Source organism: Hemitrygon akajei, chromosome 23, assembly GCF_048418815.1.
Source record: "Hemitrygon akajei chromosome 23, sHemAka1.3, whole genome shotgun sequence".
In the NCBI taxonomy this organism is placed as follows: domain Eukaryota; kingdom Metazoa; phylum Chordata; class Chondrichthyes; order Myliobatiformes; family Dasyatidae; genus Hemitrygon; species Hemitrygon akajei.
The window spans coordinates 64,847,878-64,871,192 of record NC_133146.1 but is presented as its reverse complement, the minus strand read 5'-3'; the positions used below and the strand labels follow the sequence as shown (position 1 = coordinate 64,871,192).

Here is a 23,315-nt window from a genome sequence, read left to right as displayed (position 1 = left end):
CAGATAAATGAATTTCAATATCTAGAATGCTTTTTTCTCTCAGTTTTAGGATCAAGCCAAGTATACTATTTAAATCTAAAGTCAAAGCAAGTATGAAAAGATCTTTCTTGTACAATTATTCACCAATTGGCCTGTTAAATGAAAAATAGCTTGTTATCTGACGCAGCTGATATTTACCATTTAACATAATTTCCTTAATATAAGATCCAGTTGTCCAAAATGTCTAGGCAGCTGTTCTACTGGGGTCATACACAGAGTCTGACAAAGTGGATTTAAAATCTATTGTGTGTTCTTTCATATCCTGATGGTACCCTGTGGACCAAGTACCATACAGACAATCATTCTTCAAAAAAAAAAATCAAGCTAGATATAACGTTTTATGCTAAAACCAGCACCCACCCCATACATCGTTTTGAAACATTTACTGAAAATAGCTGCAAATTCAAAACAGATGTAAATGTGCAGTTACATTATAAATGTATGATACTCAATGGGGGCCTGTTGGAATTGATCATTCCCCAGAGTAAAATTCACAGATGAGTTATTAAGATCTTCCTCACAAATGGAATAAATTCAGTATTCAACATTTCTCCATTGGGTATTCTGTTTGTACCATTATGTATAATTATTTTTATATTTCAATTTGAATTAGCTATCGGCCTAGAAAACTACTAAATATGTCAGGAACCTATATTAGGGTTACTACTGATTTTATTTATGTAACAATGATAGGGCCACACAATATATGCTATTAATTCATTCTCAAATTAAACATAGCTTTTTTATCAAGAATTTTATGTCCAAAAAATTCAGTAAACAAAAGCTGATATCAAAAGGAGATTTACAGATGTTTAATTTTTTGAATACAGTGGTTGCATCTAATAATCAGTGGATTGGAAGAAGAAACAAAAAACAATTCAATAACTGTACAGCAAGAAATAGCTTCCTACAATTCATTGGATGATCAAAACAAGATGAAAAGTTTATTGCCTTACACAAAAATTGTCTGTCTGGGGCTTCCTCATCTTGATCCATTGATTTCTCTTTGGAATTGGGACAAGCAGAGGTCAGAAATCGATCAGGGTGTGCATTGGCATCTCTCTTCCCTTTAAATATCCCTTACTTTGCAGAAGTGCTTGGCTGGTATACTTTACCAAGGTATAGAGAAGCAAAGTGAAAATATGTCCAATATTTTGTCATTTGACCTAGAGTGATCCTCACTAACGAGTGGTGTAAGTGAGGGGTTCAACCAAACTGTGCTGGAAAATGCTTCACTTTATCAAAATCAGAATACCTGATCTTGATTTGCATGCAAGGGTACATATTTCTAAGAGTCCATAAGCAGAGCTGGCTAAGGGGTGCTGGGGATAGGTTACCTGTAACTACCTGAAAGTAGAAACTAGACTCTCAGAATAAAGACTCAAGGTCGTTTAATGTCATTTCCTGTACACAAGTGTAAAGGAGAACAAAATAATTGTTACTCCAGATGTGATGCAGCACAAAGAAATATAAAAGATAAAGAATGCAATAATAATAATAATTATTTAAAAACATACAATAGATATAAATATATAAGATAGCTTATACATATGGATTGATGTATGTTCATAAAGTGATACTAGGTTGTGCATAAGGATAACAAGATGATGAATACAGGGCACAGGTTGGGGACTTTGTTGAGTGATGCAAGCTGAATCATCTGCAGCTCAACATCAGTAAGACAAAGGAGATGATTATGGACTTTAGGAAGACCAAGCCTGCACTGCTCCCTGTTCCTACTGATGCTGAGGATGTGGATGTGGTGAGGACCTACAAGTACCTGGGGGTGCACCTGGACTTGAGTGAAACACTAACACAGAGCCTGTGTACAATAAGGGCTAGAGTCACCTCTATTTCCTGAGGAGATTGAGGTTCTTTGGAGTATGCAGGTCTCTCCTTCACATGTTCTACCAGTCTGTTGACACCAGTACAATCTTCTATGTGGTGGTGTGCTGGGACAATGGCATCAATGCAGGTGATGCCAACAGGCTCAATAAACTGATTAGAAAAGCTGGCTCAGTTACACAAAATCAAACTGGACATACTGGAGGCTGTGGTAGAATAAGGTCTCTCCAGAAAATCCTGGCAATTCTGGACAATACTTCTCACCAACTGCATGATGATCTAGATCATTAGCTTCTATAATGAGTCAACCTATAGCCGGGGAAGTGATGAGTCCCTCCTGTTAGACTGGTTATTAACCAGTTTACCAGAATTCTGTTTAAGCTCTGTTTATCACACCCTGTTATCATGGAAACCCTCATTCAATACTACCATCACTTCTTATCTGGATCGTGTGAATGTGCACCCATTACTGTATAATATTACAGTAATTCTTGCACTACCATCTTATCAGTGTGACCTTGGAAATCTCCTAAATCTTGTAATCTTGACTTGTAAATCTGGTACACCTTACTTTTTAAGATAACTTACATTTCTAAAATTCTCTCCTACTTCTCTTCTAATAATTGCAATGTTAATGTGACACTGTAATTTCCTTTGGAATCAATGAAGTATCTATTTATCAATTTATTTATCTATAAGATGACAGATGATTCGTTAAGGCTGTTATAGGCAGGGGTGGTAATGGGGACAAGCTCCCACTACCTATTAAATGCTCCCAATGATGTGTGACTCAAATAGCCTCTGACAACCAAGTCCAGCTCCTGGCCTTCACATGTGGATTAGCTACTAAGCCTGGCAAAACTGTTTCTACTGACTGGAGAAGTGGCAAAGCCGAGTTTTGGCACCTTAAAACCACTCACTTCAGGCACATGGGGCTCATCAGCCGTGGTTGGCAGCTCATCTAGGTGGATGAAAACTCTGATCTCAAACCCCCGGTGCCTTGCGGCTATACCCACTCATGGGGAAGGTTTCGGGAGTAAACTTGAAGGGAAAAATCCGGAGCTGGAGTTCTTAAGGCAGTCCAACAGTGAGTTCAATGCTGACTGGTAACTGCTACATTGCTGTTGGTACCAAACTGTATCGGTCTCTACCATTCCTTTGGGTTCACCAGATGCATGGAGAGGGGAGCTTGCTACCTGGGTAGAAGCTTGCTCTCCATATCGTACTGCCCTGGTTTGCATATCTAGACAGCTAGGACACTATATCCATGGTCAAGTTTGAATGATGGAGGCCCTATCCTCAAGGTGACTAATGGGAAATAACAAAGTTGTGAGGGAGTTAGTGGGTGGAGGTGTTCATCAGCCTTACTGCTTGGGGAAAGTAACTGTTTTGTCAGCAGATCAGGCAGCATCTTTGGAAAAGGCTGAACAGTTGACGTTTCAGGCCAAGACCTTCATCAGGAATGAGTTCTTCCAACATTTTGTGCTTGTTGCTTCAATTTCAGAGCATCTGCAGATTTTCTCTTGTTTAAATTTATTTATTTAGAGATATAGTGCAGAATAGGCACTTTCAGCCACACCACCTAGCAATCCCCAATTTAACCCTAGCCTAATCACGGGACAATTTACAATTTCCAATCAATCTCCTAACCAGCACATCTTTAAGCTGTGGGAGTGCACTGGAGTACCCGGAGAAAATGCATGTATTCCATAGGGAGAATGTACAGATTCCTTACAGATGGCGCTAGAATTGAACTGCAAACACAGATGCCCCAAGCTGGAATAGTGTTGCGTTACCACTATGTTACCGAAGTGTCCTAAGTTATCTCACTCTGAGCACTGAACGGCACTCAAAAGGATATTTTCTAAAGAAGGGACAATAGTTTGAATTTGCTTTCACTATAACCAGATGTTGGAAATAGGAGATGATTGTATTGACCCCAGTAATAATTTACAATCTGAAGAAGTAATGAAAATTTAACAGTATCCCCCACATATCTGCAGAGGCTCTAGAAAACCAACAGTAATAAGAAAACCAATTAGAAAAGAATCCTCTGATGCAAGCTAGGATTTGTGTTGTAAATGAATCATACCTGCTCCTGATTTATTGCTGGGCATATACACTCAATGCATTTGACATAAGATTAAAAGGAGAGCTCATTAAAACTTTAAAGAAGAATTAATCCCGGTTAAATCAACTTCAATATCTTTCTCTATAATCCTTCATTATCCAGTTACTCTTCAATTTACGTTGCCCGTTCTGACCTCAAAATGACTTGTGCAAGATGAGAAACCCACGTACATTATAGCTTATTGAGACTAAGGTCACCTCAGAATTAGAACTTTCATGGACAGTACATTTTCTTAAACTATTTTGCTCCTTGTGTTTTTCATTTCATGAAAATTTCAGAAAAAGAAAATTAATCTCAGGTTTGTATTTGGTGACATATATGTACTTTGATAATAAATTTACTTTGAACTTTCATATGTCTGTCATTCAATTTATTTTATTTTTTTCTCAATTCTCTTAACAGCTGTTCTCATTTCTTTAAATGTGTGAAGTCACTCTTTAAGACATGGTAGGATGGTTTACTTATGTTTATCAATATGGATGACAGTAATTGCCCATCCCTTTTTATCGATGCTTGATGGCAGATGTTTAATTGTTGAGAGAACTCATTCATGCCAAAGACCCCTACTGAAGCGATACTACCCGGTAGCTACCAATGAGAAATGTTGACATTTGGTTCCAACAACCGTCCCTGATTGATTAACTCTGGCTTCACCTCATTGCCTTCCAAATCCTTCAATCCATTTTAACTCAAGACAAAAAACTAATAAATTATTTATTAAACTTTTCCATTGTCTGTTTCAATGGCATCACTGGTAACTATTTTATAGAAAACATAATCGTCTTGAAGAGAAGTTCAGCCTGACTTAATCCTATTGTATTTATTTTAAATTCTGTTCCTGACACATGCATTCTTCACACTCTTGAACAACCTTCTAAAATTAATTCTGAGAACTTCATTAGAGTATCGAACATTTCAATTACATCATCGCATATTGTTTTTGAGGAAAATAAGATCCATCTTGACCTTGAACTCCAGCTACTGGAGCTGAACAAAACTGGTAGCATCAGAGGCCTCAAGACCTGTGCAGAAGCATATAGCACATTGTTGCTTTTCAACACACAATATACAACATGGCAGACTTTATCATTTATTTATACATAGGGATGAATCTTACAAAAAGTAATAAAGACTGCTTTAATGCTGGGAGTTTGGTTCATAAAAATCTCTATTATTTGGAAGACTGAATGTTAAAAAGCAGATATTATTCATTGAGACTATTGAGTTCATACACAAGAATGCCTACTGAGCTACAAAGACAGGTGTGGTTTAAAGAACATTAATATAAATAATTAGTATAAAAAGTCAGAGAAAACAAGTGACCTAAACACTGAGACTTTAGTAACTGCGCTCAGAAAATAACTCATAGAAAGATGCTTCCTTAAATGCCAGTTCAAACACAATATAAATCCCCTTTTTTAAATGCAAGGGACCACTACAGGAGTCTTAGCTCAATCTTAAGAATTGCACAATCTTAATCATTAGCATGAAACTTATGCAGCATCTTCAAAGAGTGCACTCACAGAACAGTGTGTTGCCTCAGTGGCAGCAACAAGACACGCAGTCCACAGGATAGCAGGGTGTTCTCTGAACCATGTTTGGTTGACTGATCTTAGCCATACAAGAACTTGGGATACCAGTGCAGGGGTCAATGTCCCAAGGCAAGGAGAGGCTAAAAGTTAACCTGAATTTCTACTTCAGATCATTATCCAGTAATTGGAACATATGTGGGTGTGTGTGGAGTCCTGCATTTGAATTGGCTATGAAGTCTTTGAACAGACTGCTGAAACATACAGTTATTGTTCAGGTGCAAAGTTTGAATGTTACAAAACAAGGCCTACAATAAGCATGTTTTCAATTCCATGGAAGATAGTTTGTGGAAAAAAATATCAATTCATTAGTAAGGATAGTGTATGAATTTTGAAGGTGTGGACTGCTTTAAAACTGATTAATATTAAAGAAATAACAATACTGACCTGTTTGTTCTAGACATTCCTTACTCATCCATTTAAAAGACAGGCTTGTCCTGTAAGTGTGTCAACTTTCTAAGCTATGATTTGTGTCAACTGTGCCTGTGGCAGGTGAGTTCTTCAGTGAAAAAAAACAGGTGTTCACCCATCATTATTTACTTCTTGGCAGATTTGATTGCTGAAACATCCGTTGTTTCTATTTAACAATGATTTACTCACCAGGGCAATTTTCCCCTCCCTCTGCCAGCTGCTCTCTGCCTGCGGTGGTTGGAGTTTACATGCTCCAGGGGCTGTAAGTGGTTGTATGATGTTGTTTTTTGAAGTTTTGCCCTGATCTGCAGAGACTGCACTTGCAGAATCTTCCAAAATTTGACAGAGAGATGTTGATTCACCCAATACGACAGTTCCTGAGTCACAGATTGGGACATGTGTCTGCAATTTTGCCTTTGGCCTTTGGATGTGAGAAAAAATGAGAGAAGAAAGAAGATGAATCAGCCAAATGGTGTTAGCTTTTAAGGTTTAAATAATTGGAAATACTGGTAAAGCTACATTTTATTAAGACAATACCATTCACATGATCAAAATCCATTTGTGTGTTTATGTCAATCAAACAATCAATGAATTAGTGCCAAGATAACATCATAAAATAATTTTTCACTTATTACACAACACCAGAACATCTCACCTCTCAAGGCAACACACTCTCAAATGATGCTTCAAAACCTATAGGAACTATCTCTGTATTCTCTAAAGAGTTGCCAACTCAATTGCACATTGTAATGTGCCTCCCCACAAAACACAGCTAATGCACAGTTGATTTCCTGCCTCAAGTTCAGGCTTGTTGCCTGTTACCTGACAGGCCTAGGACAGGATTCAAACGAAACATATGGTAATTTAATTAACTCCTTCTTTCCCACAAGGCACCTCTCAACATGTTGTTTGCCTTGGGGCTAAATATCCAACATGATGAAATTGTTTCCTGCTCTACGGAACACCTTGCCTGTGACTTATTGTGTGAACATTAGATAAGAACTATTCACCTAAGTCTTACATTTGACCCCCTTTGTAATCAGAAGATTAATTCTCTATTGTATGCAAAGGTTTTATTTTGACTTGTATAGCTAAAACTGACATTAAAAATATTTTCACTGGCAGCTAAAAGCACTAGCTAGTAGATTAGTAGCCAAAAGTGCAATCTTACAAAGAACAAATAGCGATTTCAACATTTCAGTAAAAGTTACGGCTGGAAATTTTAGCTTTCACAAGACAATGGTGACTTTATTTACTGTTTTTAAATTGGAAGTAATAAACCATTCTAACAAATTCCATCATGTGAATATCATCCAGTAATCTGTGAGGAACAACTTCTACTAAGAAATAGGCAGGGGGTGCGGGAGAGATTATACCAGCCTGCTGGATGCTCAATCTCCTGAGGTCTGCATAACTGTTTAAAATGTTACCTCAAGGAAAGATTTACCCTCCGGCAACAATTTTCAAATCAGCCTGGAATGCTGCAAAACTTTCAAATACACCATACTAATTACTCAGATGGGCTCCAGGATAAACTTTGCAGCAAGCCAGTGAGCCTGACATCACTGTTGGACAGTTACTGGAAGATATTCCAAGGGACCGGATATTTAAGTGTTTGGATAGACATGGACTGATTAAGGATAGGCAGTGTGGCTTCATGCATGGTAGGTTATGTCCAACTAATCTTATAGAGTTTTTGAGGAAGTTACCAGGAAAGTTGATGAAGACAAGGCAGTGGATGCTGTCTCAAGGACTTTAGCATGGCATTTAACAAGGTCCCGCATGGGAGGTTGGTCAAGAAGGTTCAATCGCTCGAGATGAGGTAGTAAATTGGATTAGACATTGGCTATGTGGGAGAAGCCAGAGAGTGGTACTAGATGGTTGCCTTGCTGACTGGAGGCCTGTGACTAGTGGTATGCCACAAGGATCAGTGCTGGGTCTGCTGAGGCTGGACATCTATAACAATGATCTGGATGATAATGCAGTTAAATGGATCAGCATATTTGTGGATGACACTGAGATTGGGGGTGTAGTGGACAGCAAGAAAGGCTATCATAAATTGCAATGGGATCTGGACCAGCTGGAAAAATGGGCTGAAAAATGTCAGATGGAACTTAATGTGGACTAGTGCGAGGTGTTGCACTTCGAAGGGACCAACCAGGGCAGGTTTTAACAATGAATGGCAGAGCATTGAGGAGTGTGGTAGTACAAAGGGATTTGGGAAAATAGATCCATAATTCAATGAAAATGGCACCACAGGTAGATAGGGTCTACCTATCCATGGATACAATTAAATAATCTCGTTTCAGCCTGTTAATAGCTACAAAGCACAACTGCTTCCAAAGTCAGTACAGTCAAGAAGGATGTCTCAACGCATTTAAACAAACTATCGCTGCTTAAAACAGACATAAACGATACTGATGGTGGATGGATGCTTCCTCGTAGGAAACGTGGTTGCAGCTCAGGGATACAAGTGTGTTTAAGGAAATGGGGTTTTAAACTCCCAATACCAACTATTGTGCTTGCAAACGTGCAGTCTCTGGTGAATAAAATCGATGATCTCAGAGCTAGGGTGCTGAATCAGAGGGACAGTAGGACCGTGTGTATCCTTTGTTTCACAGATTCCTGGTTAACGCCTTCCACACCGGATGCACCAATTCAGATCGACAGGTTTACTATACACCATCAGGATAGATCTATAGAGTTTCTCAAAAGCAGAGGTGGAGGAGTATGCCTCATAATCAGCTCTTCTTGGTGCACAAATATAACAGTGCTGTCACAATTCTGCTCACCAGACCTGGAATGTCTAGCAGTTAAGAGCCGTCCTTTTTACCTACCAAGGGAGTCCTCCAGGATCATTTTGTTAGCAGTATTCATTTCACCTCAGGCCAATGTCAGTCAGGCTTTAGATGATCTGAGCAATGGGAGCAACGTGCATGAAACAATGCACCCTAACACATTCATCATCGTTTTAGGAGATTTAAACCAGGCCAGTCTGAAAAAAATCACTAAGCAATGACCATCAACAGGTCACTTGCAATACCAGAGGAAACAACACACTGGACCATTATTACACCACCATCAAGAATGCCTACACTTCACACCCTCACTTCAGGAAGTCTGATCACTCGGCTGTACTTCTACTGCCTGAGTATAGGCAGAGACTGAAGACTGCAGCACCAGATGTGAGGACCAAGAAGGTATGGACAAGGGAAGCGCAGGAGCGCCTACAGAACTGCTTTGAATTGGTGGACTGGACTGTATTCAGGGATTCATCTTTGAACCTGGATGAATATGCTGCAGTTGTTACCGACTTCATTAGAACCTGTGTGGATGAGTGCGTGCCTACAAAGACTGACTGTTCACTCCCAAACCAAAAGCCGTGGATGAACCAGGAGGTATGTCATCTGGTGAAGGCTAGATCTGTGGCATTCAAGGCTATTTCAAGAGCGAAGAGACAATTTCGAACGAGGCTGGAGGCGAGATCGATGTACGACAACTCTGGCAGGGTTTGCAAGACATGACTTCCTACAAAGCGAAACCCAATAGCATGAATGGCAGTGATGCTTCACTACCAGATGAACTCAACACCTTCTATGCCCGCTTTGAAAGGGAGAATACAACTACAGCTGTGAAGATCCCTGCTGTACCTGATGACACTGAGATCTTTGTCTCAGAGATCGATGTTAGGCTGTCTTTAAAGAGAGTGAACCCTTGCAAGGTGAAATGTCCGACGGAGTACCTGGTAAGGCTCTGCAAACCTGTGCCAACCAACTGGCGGGAGTATTCAAGGACATTTTCAACCTTCCACTGCTACGGGCAGAAGTTCACACTTGCTTCAAAAAGGCAACAATTATACCACTGCCTAAGAAGAATAATGTGAGCTGCCTAATGACTATCGCCCGGTAGCACTCACATCGACAGTGATCAAATGCTTTGAGAGGTTGGTCAGGACTAGACTAAACTCCTGCCTCAGTAAAGACCTGGATCCATTGCAATTTGCCTATCGCCAGAATAAGTCAATAGCAGACGCAGTCTCAATGGCTCTTCACAGGACTTTAGACCAGCTGGACAACACAAACACCTATGTCAGGATGCTGTTCATCAACTATAGATCAGCTTTTAATACCATCATTCACACAATCCTGATTGAGAAGTTACAGAACCTGGGCCTCTGTGCCTTTCTCAGCAATTGGATTCTCCACTTCCTAATCGAAAAACCACAATCTATGTGAATTAGTGATAACAGCTCCTCCTTGCTGACTGGTGCACCTTAGGGGTGTGTGCTTAGCCCACTGCTCTACTCTCTCCATACCCATGACTGTGTGGTGAGGCATAGCTCAAATGCCATCTATAAATTTGCTGATGATACAACCATTGTTGGTAGAATCTCAAATGATGACGAGAGGCTGTACAGGAGCAAGATGTGCCAATTAGTAGAGTGGTGTCGCAGCAACAACCTGGCACTCAACGTCAGTAAGCATGAAAGAGCTGATTGGGGACTTCAGGAAGGGTAAGACAAAGGAACACATACCAATCCTCATAGAGGATCAGAAATGGAGAGAGTGAGCAGTTTCAAGTTCCTGGGTGTCAAGATCTCTGAGGATCTAACCTGGTCCCAACGTATCGATGCAGTTATAAAGAAGTCAAGACAGTGGCTATACTTCATTAGGAGTTTGAAGAGATTTGGTATGTCAACAAAAACACTCAAAAACCTCTATAGATGTACCATGGAGAGCATTCTGACAGGCTGCATCACTGTCTGTTCTGGAGGTGGGAGAGGGGGGCCACTGCACAGGACCGAAAGAAGCTGCAGAGAGTTGTAAATTTAGTTGGCTCCATCTTGGGTACTAGCCTACAAAGTACCCAGGACATCTTCAAGGAGTGGTGTCTCAGAAAGGCAGCGTACATTATTAACGACCTCCAACCCCCAGGGCATGCCCTTTGCTCACTGTTACCTTCAGGAAGGATGTACAGAAGCCTGAAGGCACACACTCAGTGATTCAGGAACAGTTTCTTCCCCTCTGCCATCCAATTCCTAAATGGACATTGAATCCTTGGACACTACCTCACTTTTTTAATCTATTTCTGTTTTTTTCACAATTTTTAATCTATTCAGTATACCTATACTGTAATCGATTTACTTATTTACTTTTACATTTTTTTCTTCTATAGTATGTATTGCATTGAACTGCTGCTGCTAAGTTAACAAATTTCACAACCCTTGTCGGTGAAAAAAAAGATAATATTTGATTCTTCTAAAGACAGCTTTTGGCACATCGGCCTTCATAAATCAAAAAATATTGAGTACACGAGTTGAGATGTTACTTAGAAATTGTATAAGATCTTGTTGAGGCCTAATTTGGAGTATTGTGTGCAGTTTTGGTCACCTACCGACAGGAAAGATGTAAACAAGGTTGAAAAGTACAGGGGAAATTTACAAGGATGTTGTTGAATGTGGGGGACCAGAGTTATAAGGAATAAGGAATGAATAGGTTTGGACTTTATTCCTTAGAACATAGAATACTGAGAGGAGATTTGATAGAGGTATACAAAATTATGAGGGGTATAGATAGGGTAAATGTAAACACATTTTTTCTGATGAAGTTGGGTGGGACTACAACCAGAAGTTTGGGGTTAATGCTGAAGTGTGGAAAGTGTAAGGGGCACATGAGGGTAAACTTCATCACTCAGAAGGTATGAGAGTGTGAAATGAGCTACCAGCACAAGCTGTACATGTGAGCTCGATTTCAATAGTTAAGAGAAGTTTGGATAGGTACATGGATGATAAGGGTGTGGAGTGCTACTGCCCCGATGCAAGTTGATAGAAGTAGGCAGTTTAAGTGGTTCCGCATGGACTAGATTGGCCAAAGGGTCAGTTTCTCTGATGTACTTTTCTATGGCTCTATGAACATATAAATATATATTCTCTTTATGCAAATATCAGCTGACTTGTTGGAGGCTGTGATATTCTAAAGTTCTTGGTTGATCAACAAGGCCAAAGGCAAGCAAATTATTTTGAAAATGCAATGATTGATTCTGTCTTGTTTAAATGCTGCAAAATATTATCATTTTCCTCAATGCTCCAAGGCCATAAGCAAGATAACCTCTTTTTGTTTACACTAGGATACATCAATCCAGTTTTCATACATTGTATTCCACTGCTTTTTACTTGTAAAAGGGGAGGAGTGGTAGCTTTTTATTGTAGTATTTGCCTGCTAAAATAAATGGGACAAAAATGTTCCTACACATTTCCATGTTCAGATGGCCATGAAAATCTGGGAGTCAATTTAAAAAAATATAGTATGAGTGAGTGTAACTGTAATGTATGCCTGAGATTTATGCACATATAAAGAGGGAGATAGCGAGTAAAATGGTAACGAAAATATGTATCTCCGATGTGCAGCATGTTTATCTGCTGAATTGGAGAGTCACACTGGTCCACAGTTTACAGGCGTAGAGATGATGGTCTGACAGATGACCATACCTGCTGATTATACAACAGTTTCTACTGAAAGAGCAAATGAGACAATAGATAAAGATGTTGGAAAATGTTATGATGTGCTGGTAGTCAGATGATGATCCATCAACACTGCAAAGGTTAAAATGTTCCTGGGTGTGAACATTCCTAATAGCTTGTATTTCTCCAACCATAATGAAGACACATTCAAGAAATCTCCCCAGCACCTCTACTCCCTCAGAAGGCTAAAGAAATTTGGCATGTCCTTGTTGACTCTTACCAATTTTTATCAAATCACTATAGAAAGCATTATGTCTGGGTGCATAATGACTTGGGATGACAACTGTTCTGCACATGACCACAAGAAACTGCAGAGAGTTGTGGACACAGCTCAGTGCAATACAGAAAATAGCCTCCCCTTCTTGGACTCTGTCTATATTCTCACTGTCTCAGTAAAGCAGCCAATATAATCCAAGACCTCCCTGGGCATCCTCTTCTTTTGTCTCCCATTTAAAAGCCTAAAAACACGCACTACCAGAGAGAGAGGGGGAGAGGGTGGGAGAGAGAGGGGGAAGAGAGAGGGGGGAAGAGAGAGAGGGGGAGGGAAGATATTTCTATACATTTGCACATACAGTGACAGTGCATAAGGTCATATATTGACAATGTATGCCATAGATAAACTGAATAAAAACGTGGTAGTGTGCCCTGAGATCTCCACATATGTTTGCATTGGAAATTAAAGGAATCTGAGAAATTACTGAAAAACCAAATTCATGCTTTCCAAGAATCTGCCACCTGAAGTGAAATAAGTGAACAGAACATCTTCTTGAAATTAACTCTATCTGATGGAGAAAGATCTAATGATTAATAAAATCATAAGACTAAATCATTCCCCTAAAGTTCAGACTACAAGAGTGCAGAATGATGTACCAAACATGAGTGATAAATGGGTTACAAGAGGAATATTGAGGTGCCAGATAGTGCAAGGGGATATTCAACATCAGACTGTTCCATTGGAGTTAGTAATATAGCTTTTCAAGGTTCAAAGTAAATTTATTATCAAATTATATATATGTCACCATATACAACTGTGAGATTCAATTTCTTGCAGGTACACTCAAACATTCATAATAGGATAATAATCATAATAGCATCAATGTAGGGCAGCCAATATGCACAAGACAACAAAATGTGCAAATATAAAGAGAAAGAAATAATAATAATAAAATAATACTTTTGCTGTAATTGCTCTTGTGTGCTGGGCCCTGGACAGGTCCTCTAAAATGATAACACTGAGGAATTTCAAGTTGCTGACTCTTTTCACTTCTGATTCTCTGATTAGGACTGGTTCATGGACCTCTAGTTTTTTCCTCCTGAAGTCAATAATCAGCTCCCCAGCTTCTACTGAGTATTGATATACAATATACTTTTTCCAAACATCTAACGAAAAGCATTAGGATAATTTATTTTGCATCTGAGGAAATTTTATGCAATTAATGAATTGATATTTAATGTACCGCATTTAAGATATTTATGTCTCCATCGTTTCACTGCTGGATGCATACCAATAATTTTGGTAAATTTAACACCATTATAGGTGCCAGAGTAGCACAACAGTTAGTGCAACGCTATTACAGCTCAGCGCATCGGAGTTCAGGGAACAACTGAAGTCTGTATGTCCGTTCTGTGAAATGTGTGGGTTTCCTCTGGGTGCTCCAGTTTCATCCCACAGTCCAAAGTCATACCAGTTGGTAGGTTAACTGGTCATTGTAAACTGTCCTCTGATTAGGCTAGGGTTAAATTGGGGTTGTTGGGCGGTGTGGCTCAAAGGGCCAGAAGGGCCTATTTCACGCTGTATCTCAATAAGTAAATAAATATTTTAAATCAGTAAATTTGTGCTTTTCATTTTTGAGGAATGCTATTGGTTTTCCATGATTCCTAAATTTGGTATTATGTCCCACCACAGCTGATATTTAACCATTAATGATAGAATAATATCTCTTATATTATCATGGGCAACTTATCCAGTGATGGAATATACCATAGACCATCACTGTATTATGTCACAGAGTAATTTAATCAAAATTTACTATCAGGATTTATCACACATATTCTCTAGTAAGTGACTGGTCAATGCCACAGACCCTGGGACTCTTCAGATGGCTAATGCCAGTTTATCACTAGGCCAATAGAGGGAGGGGAAAGACAGCTGAATGGGGCCCATTTGCTTCTTTTAATAACCAGCTGGTTCAGAATATATGGCATCAAATACAGAAAGACTAAAAAATAATGGAATCATCTTAAAAATGGGATAAAGTAACAATAGAAAGATTAAGTATCTACAGATTTCTTCTTGGTTAATCCCAAGGTATTTGGAAGTGGAAAATTCCACCAGCTATATAAGAACTCAGTGTTTTTAAAAATGATCCTATTCCAGATGCCAAGATTTAGTTATTAAACAAACAAGTAATTTTTCCATTATTTCTGACTGGTCCTCCAAGATACTGTATGTATTTAAATGTTTTTAGTAACACATGGTGCTACTAGGCTGTATCTGGCACCTCAGAATTTCTAACAGAAATTACACTGGAGCTTTCAAAATAAATCTCTGGAGCTCCTATGTTCTATTTTTTAAGTACTCTCTCAAATTGCTGCATTTTCACCTTTTTTCAGAAGATGTAGAGTTGTATTCCTCTTCAGAATCTGAAATCATTTTCTTTGATTTCTTCACACTAGCTTATATTTGCAGGCTTCTTCAAAAGCATTTCTTCAATCTTATCTCACCATTATAATCCATTTTTATTACATTCTACACAAAATACCTTCACTGTTGTCTTCAAACTCTTTACAGTTCCTCTCATCCTCCAACAATTCCTCCCCTCACTTTATCTCCTTGATCTTCTTTGTTTCTCAACTATGACTCTAGAGTACTTGAAGCTCCCTGAAGTTGTTGCACTTGTTATTTCAGAATCAGAATCAGGTTTATTATCACTGGCATGTGACGTGAAATTTGTTAACTTAGCAGCAGCAGTTCAATGCAATACATAATCAAGCAGAGAGAAAAAATAATAAATAAAATAAAACATAATAATAAATAAACAAGTAAATCAATTACATATATTGAACAGATTTTTAAAAATGAGCAGAAACAGAAATACTGTATATTACAAAAAAACTGAGGTAATGTCCAAAGTTTCAATGTCCACTTAAGAATCGGATGGCAGAGGGGAAGAACTGTTCCTGAATCGCTGAGTCTGTGCCTTCAGGCTTCTGTATCTCCTACCTGATGGTAACAGTGAGAAAAGGGCATGCGTTGGGTGCTGGAGGTCCTTAATAATGGATGCTGCCTTTCCGAGACACCGCTCCCTGAAGATGTCCTGGGTACTTTGTAGGCTAGTACCCAAGATGGAGCTGACTAGATTTACAACAGGATTTACAACAGTAGATTTACAGTACAGGAGCAGGGAGGTTCTACTGCAGTTGTACAAGGCCTTGGTGAGACCGCACCTAGAACATTGTGTGCAGTTTTGGTCCCCGAATCTGAGGAAAGACATTCTTGCCATAGAGGGAATACAGAGAAGGTTCACCAGATTGATTCCTGGGATGGCAGGACTTTCATATGAAGAAAGACTGGATCGGCTAGGCTTATACTCACTGGAATTTAGAAGATTGAGGGGGGATCTTATTGAAACGTATAAAATTCTAAAGGGATTGGACAGGCTAGATGCAGGAAGATTGTTTCCGATGTTGGGGAAGTCCAGAATGAGGGGTCACAGTTTAAGGATAAAGGGGAAGCCTTTTAGGACCGACATGAGGAAAAACTTCTTCACACAGAGAGTGGTGAATCTGTGGAATTCTCTGCCACAGGAAACAGTTGAGGCCGGTTCATTGGCTATATTTAAGAGGAAGTTAGATATGGCCCTTGTGGCTAAAGGGATCAGGGGGTATGGAGAGAAAGCAGGTACAGGGTTCTGAGTTGGATGATCAGCCATGATCATACTGAATGGCGGTGCAGGCTCGAAGGGCCGAATGGCCTACTCCTGCACCTATTTTCTATGTTTCTATGTTTCTAACCTTCTGCAGCTTCTTTCAGTCCTCAGTAGCCCCTCCATACCGGACAGTGATGCAGCCTGTCAGAATGCTCTCCACGGTACAAATATACAAGTTTTTGAGTGTATTTGTTGACATGCCACATCTCTTCAAATTCCTAATAAAGTATAGCCGCTGTCTTGCCTTCTTTATAACTACATCAATATGTTGGGATCAGGTTAGATCCTCAGAGATCTTGACACCCAGGAACTTGAAACTGCTCACTCTCTCCATTTCTGATCCCTCTATGAGGATTGGTATGTGTTCCTTCGTTTTACCCTTCCTGAAGTCCACAATCAGTTCTTTTGTCTTACTGACGTTGAGTGCCAGGTTGTCACTGTGACACTACTCCACTAGTTGGCATATCTCACTCCTGTACGCCCTCTCGTCACCACCTGAGATTTTACCAACAATGGTTGTATTATCAGCAAATTTATAGATGGTATTTGAGCTATGCCTAGCCACAGTCATATGTACATAGAGGGTAGAGCAGTGGGCTAAGCATGCTTCTGTCAGTAAGTACCAGGATGATGCAAAATTACTGGATGGTACGGCAAACACTGACCCTGCCTTCTCAGAGAAAATGGATCTCACTTCATGTGGCTTGCTAAAGAGAAGAAAAGTTTCTGTTAATCCTGGACACTCATGCAAACTTGGTAGCATGATGAAATTACTGTACAGATTCGCTAATGTTTCATTGACACAGAACCATGGATATGTATTTTTGTCATATGCACCTAAATCCTAAACAAAGGAATATTCTTCCAATATCTAGTTCACTTTTAAGTTTAGATGACACATTTTTGTTTAATTACCATATTATAAAGTCAATCAGATTAGCAATTTGCAGAAAGATTAAATATAGCATTAACAGTTCCTATAAATATAACAGTTAAATTTTTTGACATTTTAACATCAGAGTTTTATTACTATTTTCCACCTGAATTAGTATATTACCGTATCTCTATTTTTCCAATATGAAGTTATTCTATATTAGTAAATGATATTCCACTGAATTCCAAATCCATCTATCTAGTACTTCGTTGGGCTGGGGTTAGAGTTACAAGTTGAATGCAGGAATCAAACACAATGCTCCTAATTGGGTCTACTGAGCTAATATAGCTGTTGGATTGCTCTGGGCATATCAACTCTTTATTATGCCTGATTTATTTCTGTATCTCATATCTGTTTACTCCAAATGAACAATTGGCTTTCACCCCGCTTGAGCCAAGGTCTTAGAGACTCAATTCTGCTAGAGAACAGATACCAGGATTGTTTCAAAAAACAAAAAGATATCATTGAGAAGGAAGAACAGATGGAGCTTATGTTTTTCATGGCTGACATGAACCAATTAGGATAACCACAGATTCTTGCCACTGAGAAGCATGGGTCAGCGAGAACAAATTACACTCAATTCCATTGTAGGGGTCTAAGAATTCAGGTGATATCAGGCAGTGAACTCCTTTGGAGCAGAGAGCATCTTAGCCTTATAATGAGTGACACAAACTGGCAGCTAGGCACCAAGTTTTTAAAAAGGAAAATCTAATTTGTAAACAAATTGACATCATAACAAGCTATAAACAGCTGTCCCGGTTCTGACTGATTAACTGATGCTTCAGTGACTAAAAATCACAATGTTTTTCCAAAGCAACTTCATTAATTTGTGGTCTGGCATTCATTAGGACAACAAGCCCCAGGGGACTACTTACAGCTTAGCCTCCATGGTAATGATGTGAGCTTTGGGTCTGCTGATTTTAATGTGGGTGCAATTCCTGGGCAGTGCAATCACACAGTTGTAACCAATTTTGTGTGGGCAGATCAACGTCTTTAAAAAAATAAAGTATATTTAAGAACAATGGCAAAACACAGATTAGGTTATTTAAAATACAATATAATATTAAAAAAATATGCCCTCTATCAACAATTTATTCTGTGATATGATTTTACTAAATGCAATTGAATGCACAAATAGAAGTCCCCGGTGATACTGAGAAACAAGCAACTACTTGTTGTGGCCTGCAGAGATTTCTCAGAATGGTTAAAATCATCACACTAAGCACTGGTAATGGAACTATACGTTGTTCACTATGAACAAGCTGGTCTGTAGAGTGGAGGGAAGTAATGAAGTAATTAGCTGGACTATTATAAGCACCTGTGACACTGATTAATACATGTCCTCTCTGGCAGAGTTTCTTTTCCAATTCTACTAAACCTCGTGTTTTCAGTTAACCACTTCCTCCATAAGATTAAGTGATAACATAGCATACTCGAGGCAGAATTCGCAACCACATTGCATGAAATCATTTGTAATTTGCTGAAAAAAGGAACTCAAGTGAGGCTATGTCTTAATAATCCCTTGTTCAATCTAACAAGTATTAACATATTGACCCATAAGCGCAAACAACGATATTCCCGATATCATAATAATGGAAAATATTGGGTTGTGATTAGTTTAAACATTTATCATTATAATCTAAATAACACTAGATTTATTTAGAAGGAGAATCTCTTCTTCAAATCATTAAGAGTAATATAGTAAACTGTCTTTAATTAGTGCCTGCTTTTCAGCTTATTAGAAATAGTCTAATGAACCTTTAATAAAAACTAAAACACAGCATAAAATAATAACCCTTATTGTACCGTGGTAAATGAGGTATAGGGCCACTATCAAAACACATATGAGATAACATATCCATTTTTACAAAATAAAACCCAGGGGCAACACAAATTTTGTGTGTTTTTTTTTAAGCGTTATCAATTTTCTTTCTTTGCTTTCCAAAGACAGAAATCTATGGACAGAGTTCCTTTCTTTTTTAAGCTGCTACATTTTAAATCAGATGAAGAATAACTCTACGACAGTGAAGAGATCCAAACTTCAGATCATTTTATAAAATATCAACCCTTCATTTTCCAAAAAGAAATAGAATTCAGTCTCATATTTTAATTCCAGAAACAACAAAATTAAAATAATTTTCTCTATTACTTTTCCCTGATAGGTAATAATTTATGAAGATAGGGAGGATTCTTGCCTGATTTCTCAAAGTGCATGAGAATTCCCTGAGTGGGCTCTGTCCCCGATTTTCCCTGCCTCTTTGAAAGCACATCCAAGCATAAGATCTATCTTATAGCCAACTATTTCAATTCCTATCCCCGTTTCCATGCTAATATGTTGTTTCATAATCTCCTGTTCTGCCAACATGAGGCCACCTCAGGTTGGAGGAACAACACCTTTTATTCTGGCTCGGTAGCCCCCAACCTAATGGTATAAACATTGAATTCTCCAAATTCCTGTAAATTCTTCTCCCCATCCGCTTCTCTCTTCTTCATTTCCCTACTGTGGCCTCTTACCTCTTCTCCTCACCTGCCTATCACCTCCTTCTGGTGCCCCTTCTCCTTTCCTTTCTCTCATGATCCACTCTACTCTCCTATCATATTCTTCTTCTTCCCTTTACCTTTCCCAGCTGTCACCTCCCGGCTTCTTATTTCATCTCTCTTCCCCAACCCACCTAGCTTCACCTATAACCTTCTAGCATCCTCTTTCCCCTCCCCCACCTTTTACTCTGGCTTCTTCCTTCTTCCTTTCCAGTCTCAGTCCAAAACATCGATTGTTTATTTCCACAGACGCTGCCTGACCTTCTGAGTTCTGCCAGCATTTGGTGTGTGTCGCTCTGGATTTCCAGCATCTGCAGAATCTCTTATGTTTATAAGATCTGTCTCCTGTCTCTGTAGAGGCAGGAGCAGGACCAAGATGGTCACTTCTGTCCATTGTGAATCTTATCATTGCCAAGGTTCTTGGGCTTTAAAGTGGCAATACCATTATCCCAGCCTACCACAGGGTGGCAGAGCTCTATGGCCTGTGATGTAAGCTGCACCATGTGTTAACTTATTACTTTTATCCATATTATATTCCAGTGTGGAAAAATACATTTCTTACTCGTTGTAAACAACATTGTACTCTCATACAGAACAAATGATGCTTGATAACAGCCTGCACAAATTATTAGTCAACAATAACACTTGTAGAGACCAGTCAGCAAAATAAAATCCTTTAGGAAGAAATTAAGATATGCCTGAATGGATAGGTGTCTCTGTGCACATTGTTCAGGACAGCAGTGATTTAGAAGACCCGCCCTAACCTTTCTCCAGAATGATTATTTATGATACAGTATATGCTCAGTGTCTTTAATGTTTCCAGGATTCTAATGGGCCACTGATTTTTCAATATTAAGTTTAACTCAGCAGTAATTACCATTGTTGCTGGTATGTGGTCCTCTAGGTGAACAAAAAGCACTGTGAACATGATTCCCACTAAATGTCTTTCAAGTCAGAAGACAGTATTTTTCACAGTTTCTCAAAACTTTGCTCGTTCATGTCTTATTGAATTATAAGTAATTTCTGCCAAATTTCAGTATCAACAAACCTCCTAGATTATTTCAACATTAATGTTACAATGTAGTATACCTATCAAATCTTAATCTTCAGCTTCTATGATCACAGGGAATTCTTTTCGTTGCCAAACATATTTTGCAGAGTCTGCGACAGTAGACAATTTTTTTTTAAGAATCACACTCTTCATTCTGAACTACTGGTCATTCACCTTTGAAGATTTCTCTTAATAGTTTTACTTTTAGGAGAATGCTTTTGAAATTATTCTTTTCTGCTTCTCAGCAGGGATTTTGGTCACCTGACTGATTATCACCAACATCGCTTTCACTCCTTGCCTGTTGCTCTATTCTTTTTCCTTGTCTTATAATTCTTTGCTGTGGAGAAAAGTACTAATGCACGTTTAATAATGACTTGTATCAACAGTCTTCACACGTGTGCTGAAACAATGTCTCAAGTGGGCAATATGATCAAAAGATCTTGGACTAGATGCATCTTTCATATGCCTAACAAATAGGTGGGTTTGGTTACCAAGAAGATTAACCAGGTTATGATCTGGGCCATGTGACCAGACCAATTTTCCCATTGTCCTACTTTAGATAAAGCTGACTGAGGATAGATTACAGCACAGATTGAAGATGGAATCTTGAGGCTTCCAGGTCTGTGCAACTCAGGTCATAAGATAACCACAAGAAGAGGAAAGCATTATCTTCAAATGAAATAATTTTTGATTCCTTCCTTCCTTGTTGATGTGGGTTATTAATGTATTACAACCTTAGGTTGTTAATTCATGTCAGGTGAGTTTAGCATATTAGGACAGCTGTATCATTATAGTATCTGAAAAATACTGGTATCTTAAAGAAATGCCAGCGATGCTATCCCATGTTTTTGACCTTTTGATAAACTTTACACACAGTCATACTGTATATTCTTGCTTCAGAACAAAATATCATTTCCCATCCCCATGTAACAAAACAAAACTATGCTTGCCTTTTCTGCACAGCTTAAGCACAGTGTGCCTTCTCCTGCTTCTTCATAAGTGATCCCGCCATTGCAAGAGATGTAAAGCATGGCAGAATACTTGTTCAACACAAATTCATCCGTGAACACTTGTTGTAGACTTCCATCCTCTTGCTTCTCCACCTCATTTAGAGATGATGGATTTCCATCTGTGATTAAATAAACAAGCTGTTCAGAGGAACTGTATGAAGGATAGTGAAATGTTTCACAGTTGCTCAAATCTTACCCACTTTCTCTGTTGCATCAAGCAGCAGGCAGCAAGCGAATATATTCCATTGTGTCCACTAGGTGGTATCTGGTAACCAGTTGCCCACTTTCATTCCCAACAAAACACTAATATCGTTCTACCAGCATTCATTTATTATCAGAAATTAAAGTGACAGTTATTTTACTTCATAATTATATTATTCCACTGCACATTATTTCAGATTGCAATATTGTGGTCCCTTACATATAACATTCCTGAGTAGCAATACAAAGAAGCAAATTGCTCTTACCCTTTTAGTTATAGAGCCATACAGCATTACAACACACAAACAGGCCCTTCAACCCATCTAGTCCATGCTGACATGATCTTTTGCCTCATTCTAGCTACCTGCATCTGGACCATATCCCTCCAAAATTCTCTTAACTGTTACAATTGAACCTGCATCCACCGCATCCAGAGCTCATTCCACACTCTGATCACCCTCTGAGTGAAGAAGTTCTCCCTCAGATTCCTCTTAAATACTGCACCTTTCATTCTTAATCTATGATCTCTAGTTCTGGTCTCATCCAACCTGAGGGGAAAAAGCCTGCATGTCTTCACCCTATCTATACCCCTAATAATTTTGTATACCTCTATATGATCTATCCTTATTCGCCTGTGCTTCAGAGAATTAAGTCCTAACCTATTTAGTCTTTCCCTTTAACCCAGATCTTCATGCTCCAGCAAAATCCTTGTAAATTTTCTCTGTACTCTTTCAACCTCATTTTTCATATACCCTGCAGATAGGTGACCAGAACTGCACACAATATTCCAAATTAGACCCTGACAAATTCAACATAGCATACCCTGATTTATGAAGGTCAGTGTGCCAAAAGCTCTCTTTACAACCCTTTCTACTGATGCCACTTTTGAAGAATTGTTGATAGGTATTCCCACATCCCTTTGCTGTACCGCACTCCGCAGAGTGTGGGTAAGGTTTATAAGCATAAGTCTTACATGTTATTAGCTTGGATTTCTTTTATTCCAAATGTTAAGAGAAATCCTATCCTTTATCCTATTTTGCTTTGTGTATAATTCTTTGTATCAGCCCTCTCTTGTGTAATTCAGTCATCTCCTCAAAGAATGTATCATTCCAATCAT

At 38.9% G+C, this 23,315-nt stretch overlaps 1 protein-coding gene across 1 annotated transcript in view; it reads right to left on the bottom strand.

Annotated features, from left to right (window-relative positions):
• The window catches only part of LOC140715509 (uncharacterized), a 449,684-nt gene that overhangs the window by 116,947 nt on the left and 309,422 nt on the right, over nt 1-23,315 (bottom strand). The window contains exons 13-15 of the mRNA XM_073027850.1: nt 21,938-22,116; nt 18,274-18,389; nt 6,205-6,436 (exon numbers count right to left, since the gene is read on the bottom strand). Of these exons, the coding sequence (XP_072883951.1) occupies nt 6,205-6,436; nt 18,274-18,389; nt 21,938-22,116 (527 nt within the window). The remainder of the gene's footprint in view (nt 1-6,204; nt 6,437-18,273; nt 18,390-21,937; nt 22,117-23,315) is intronic.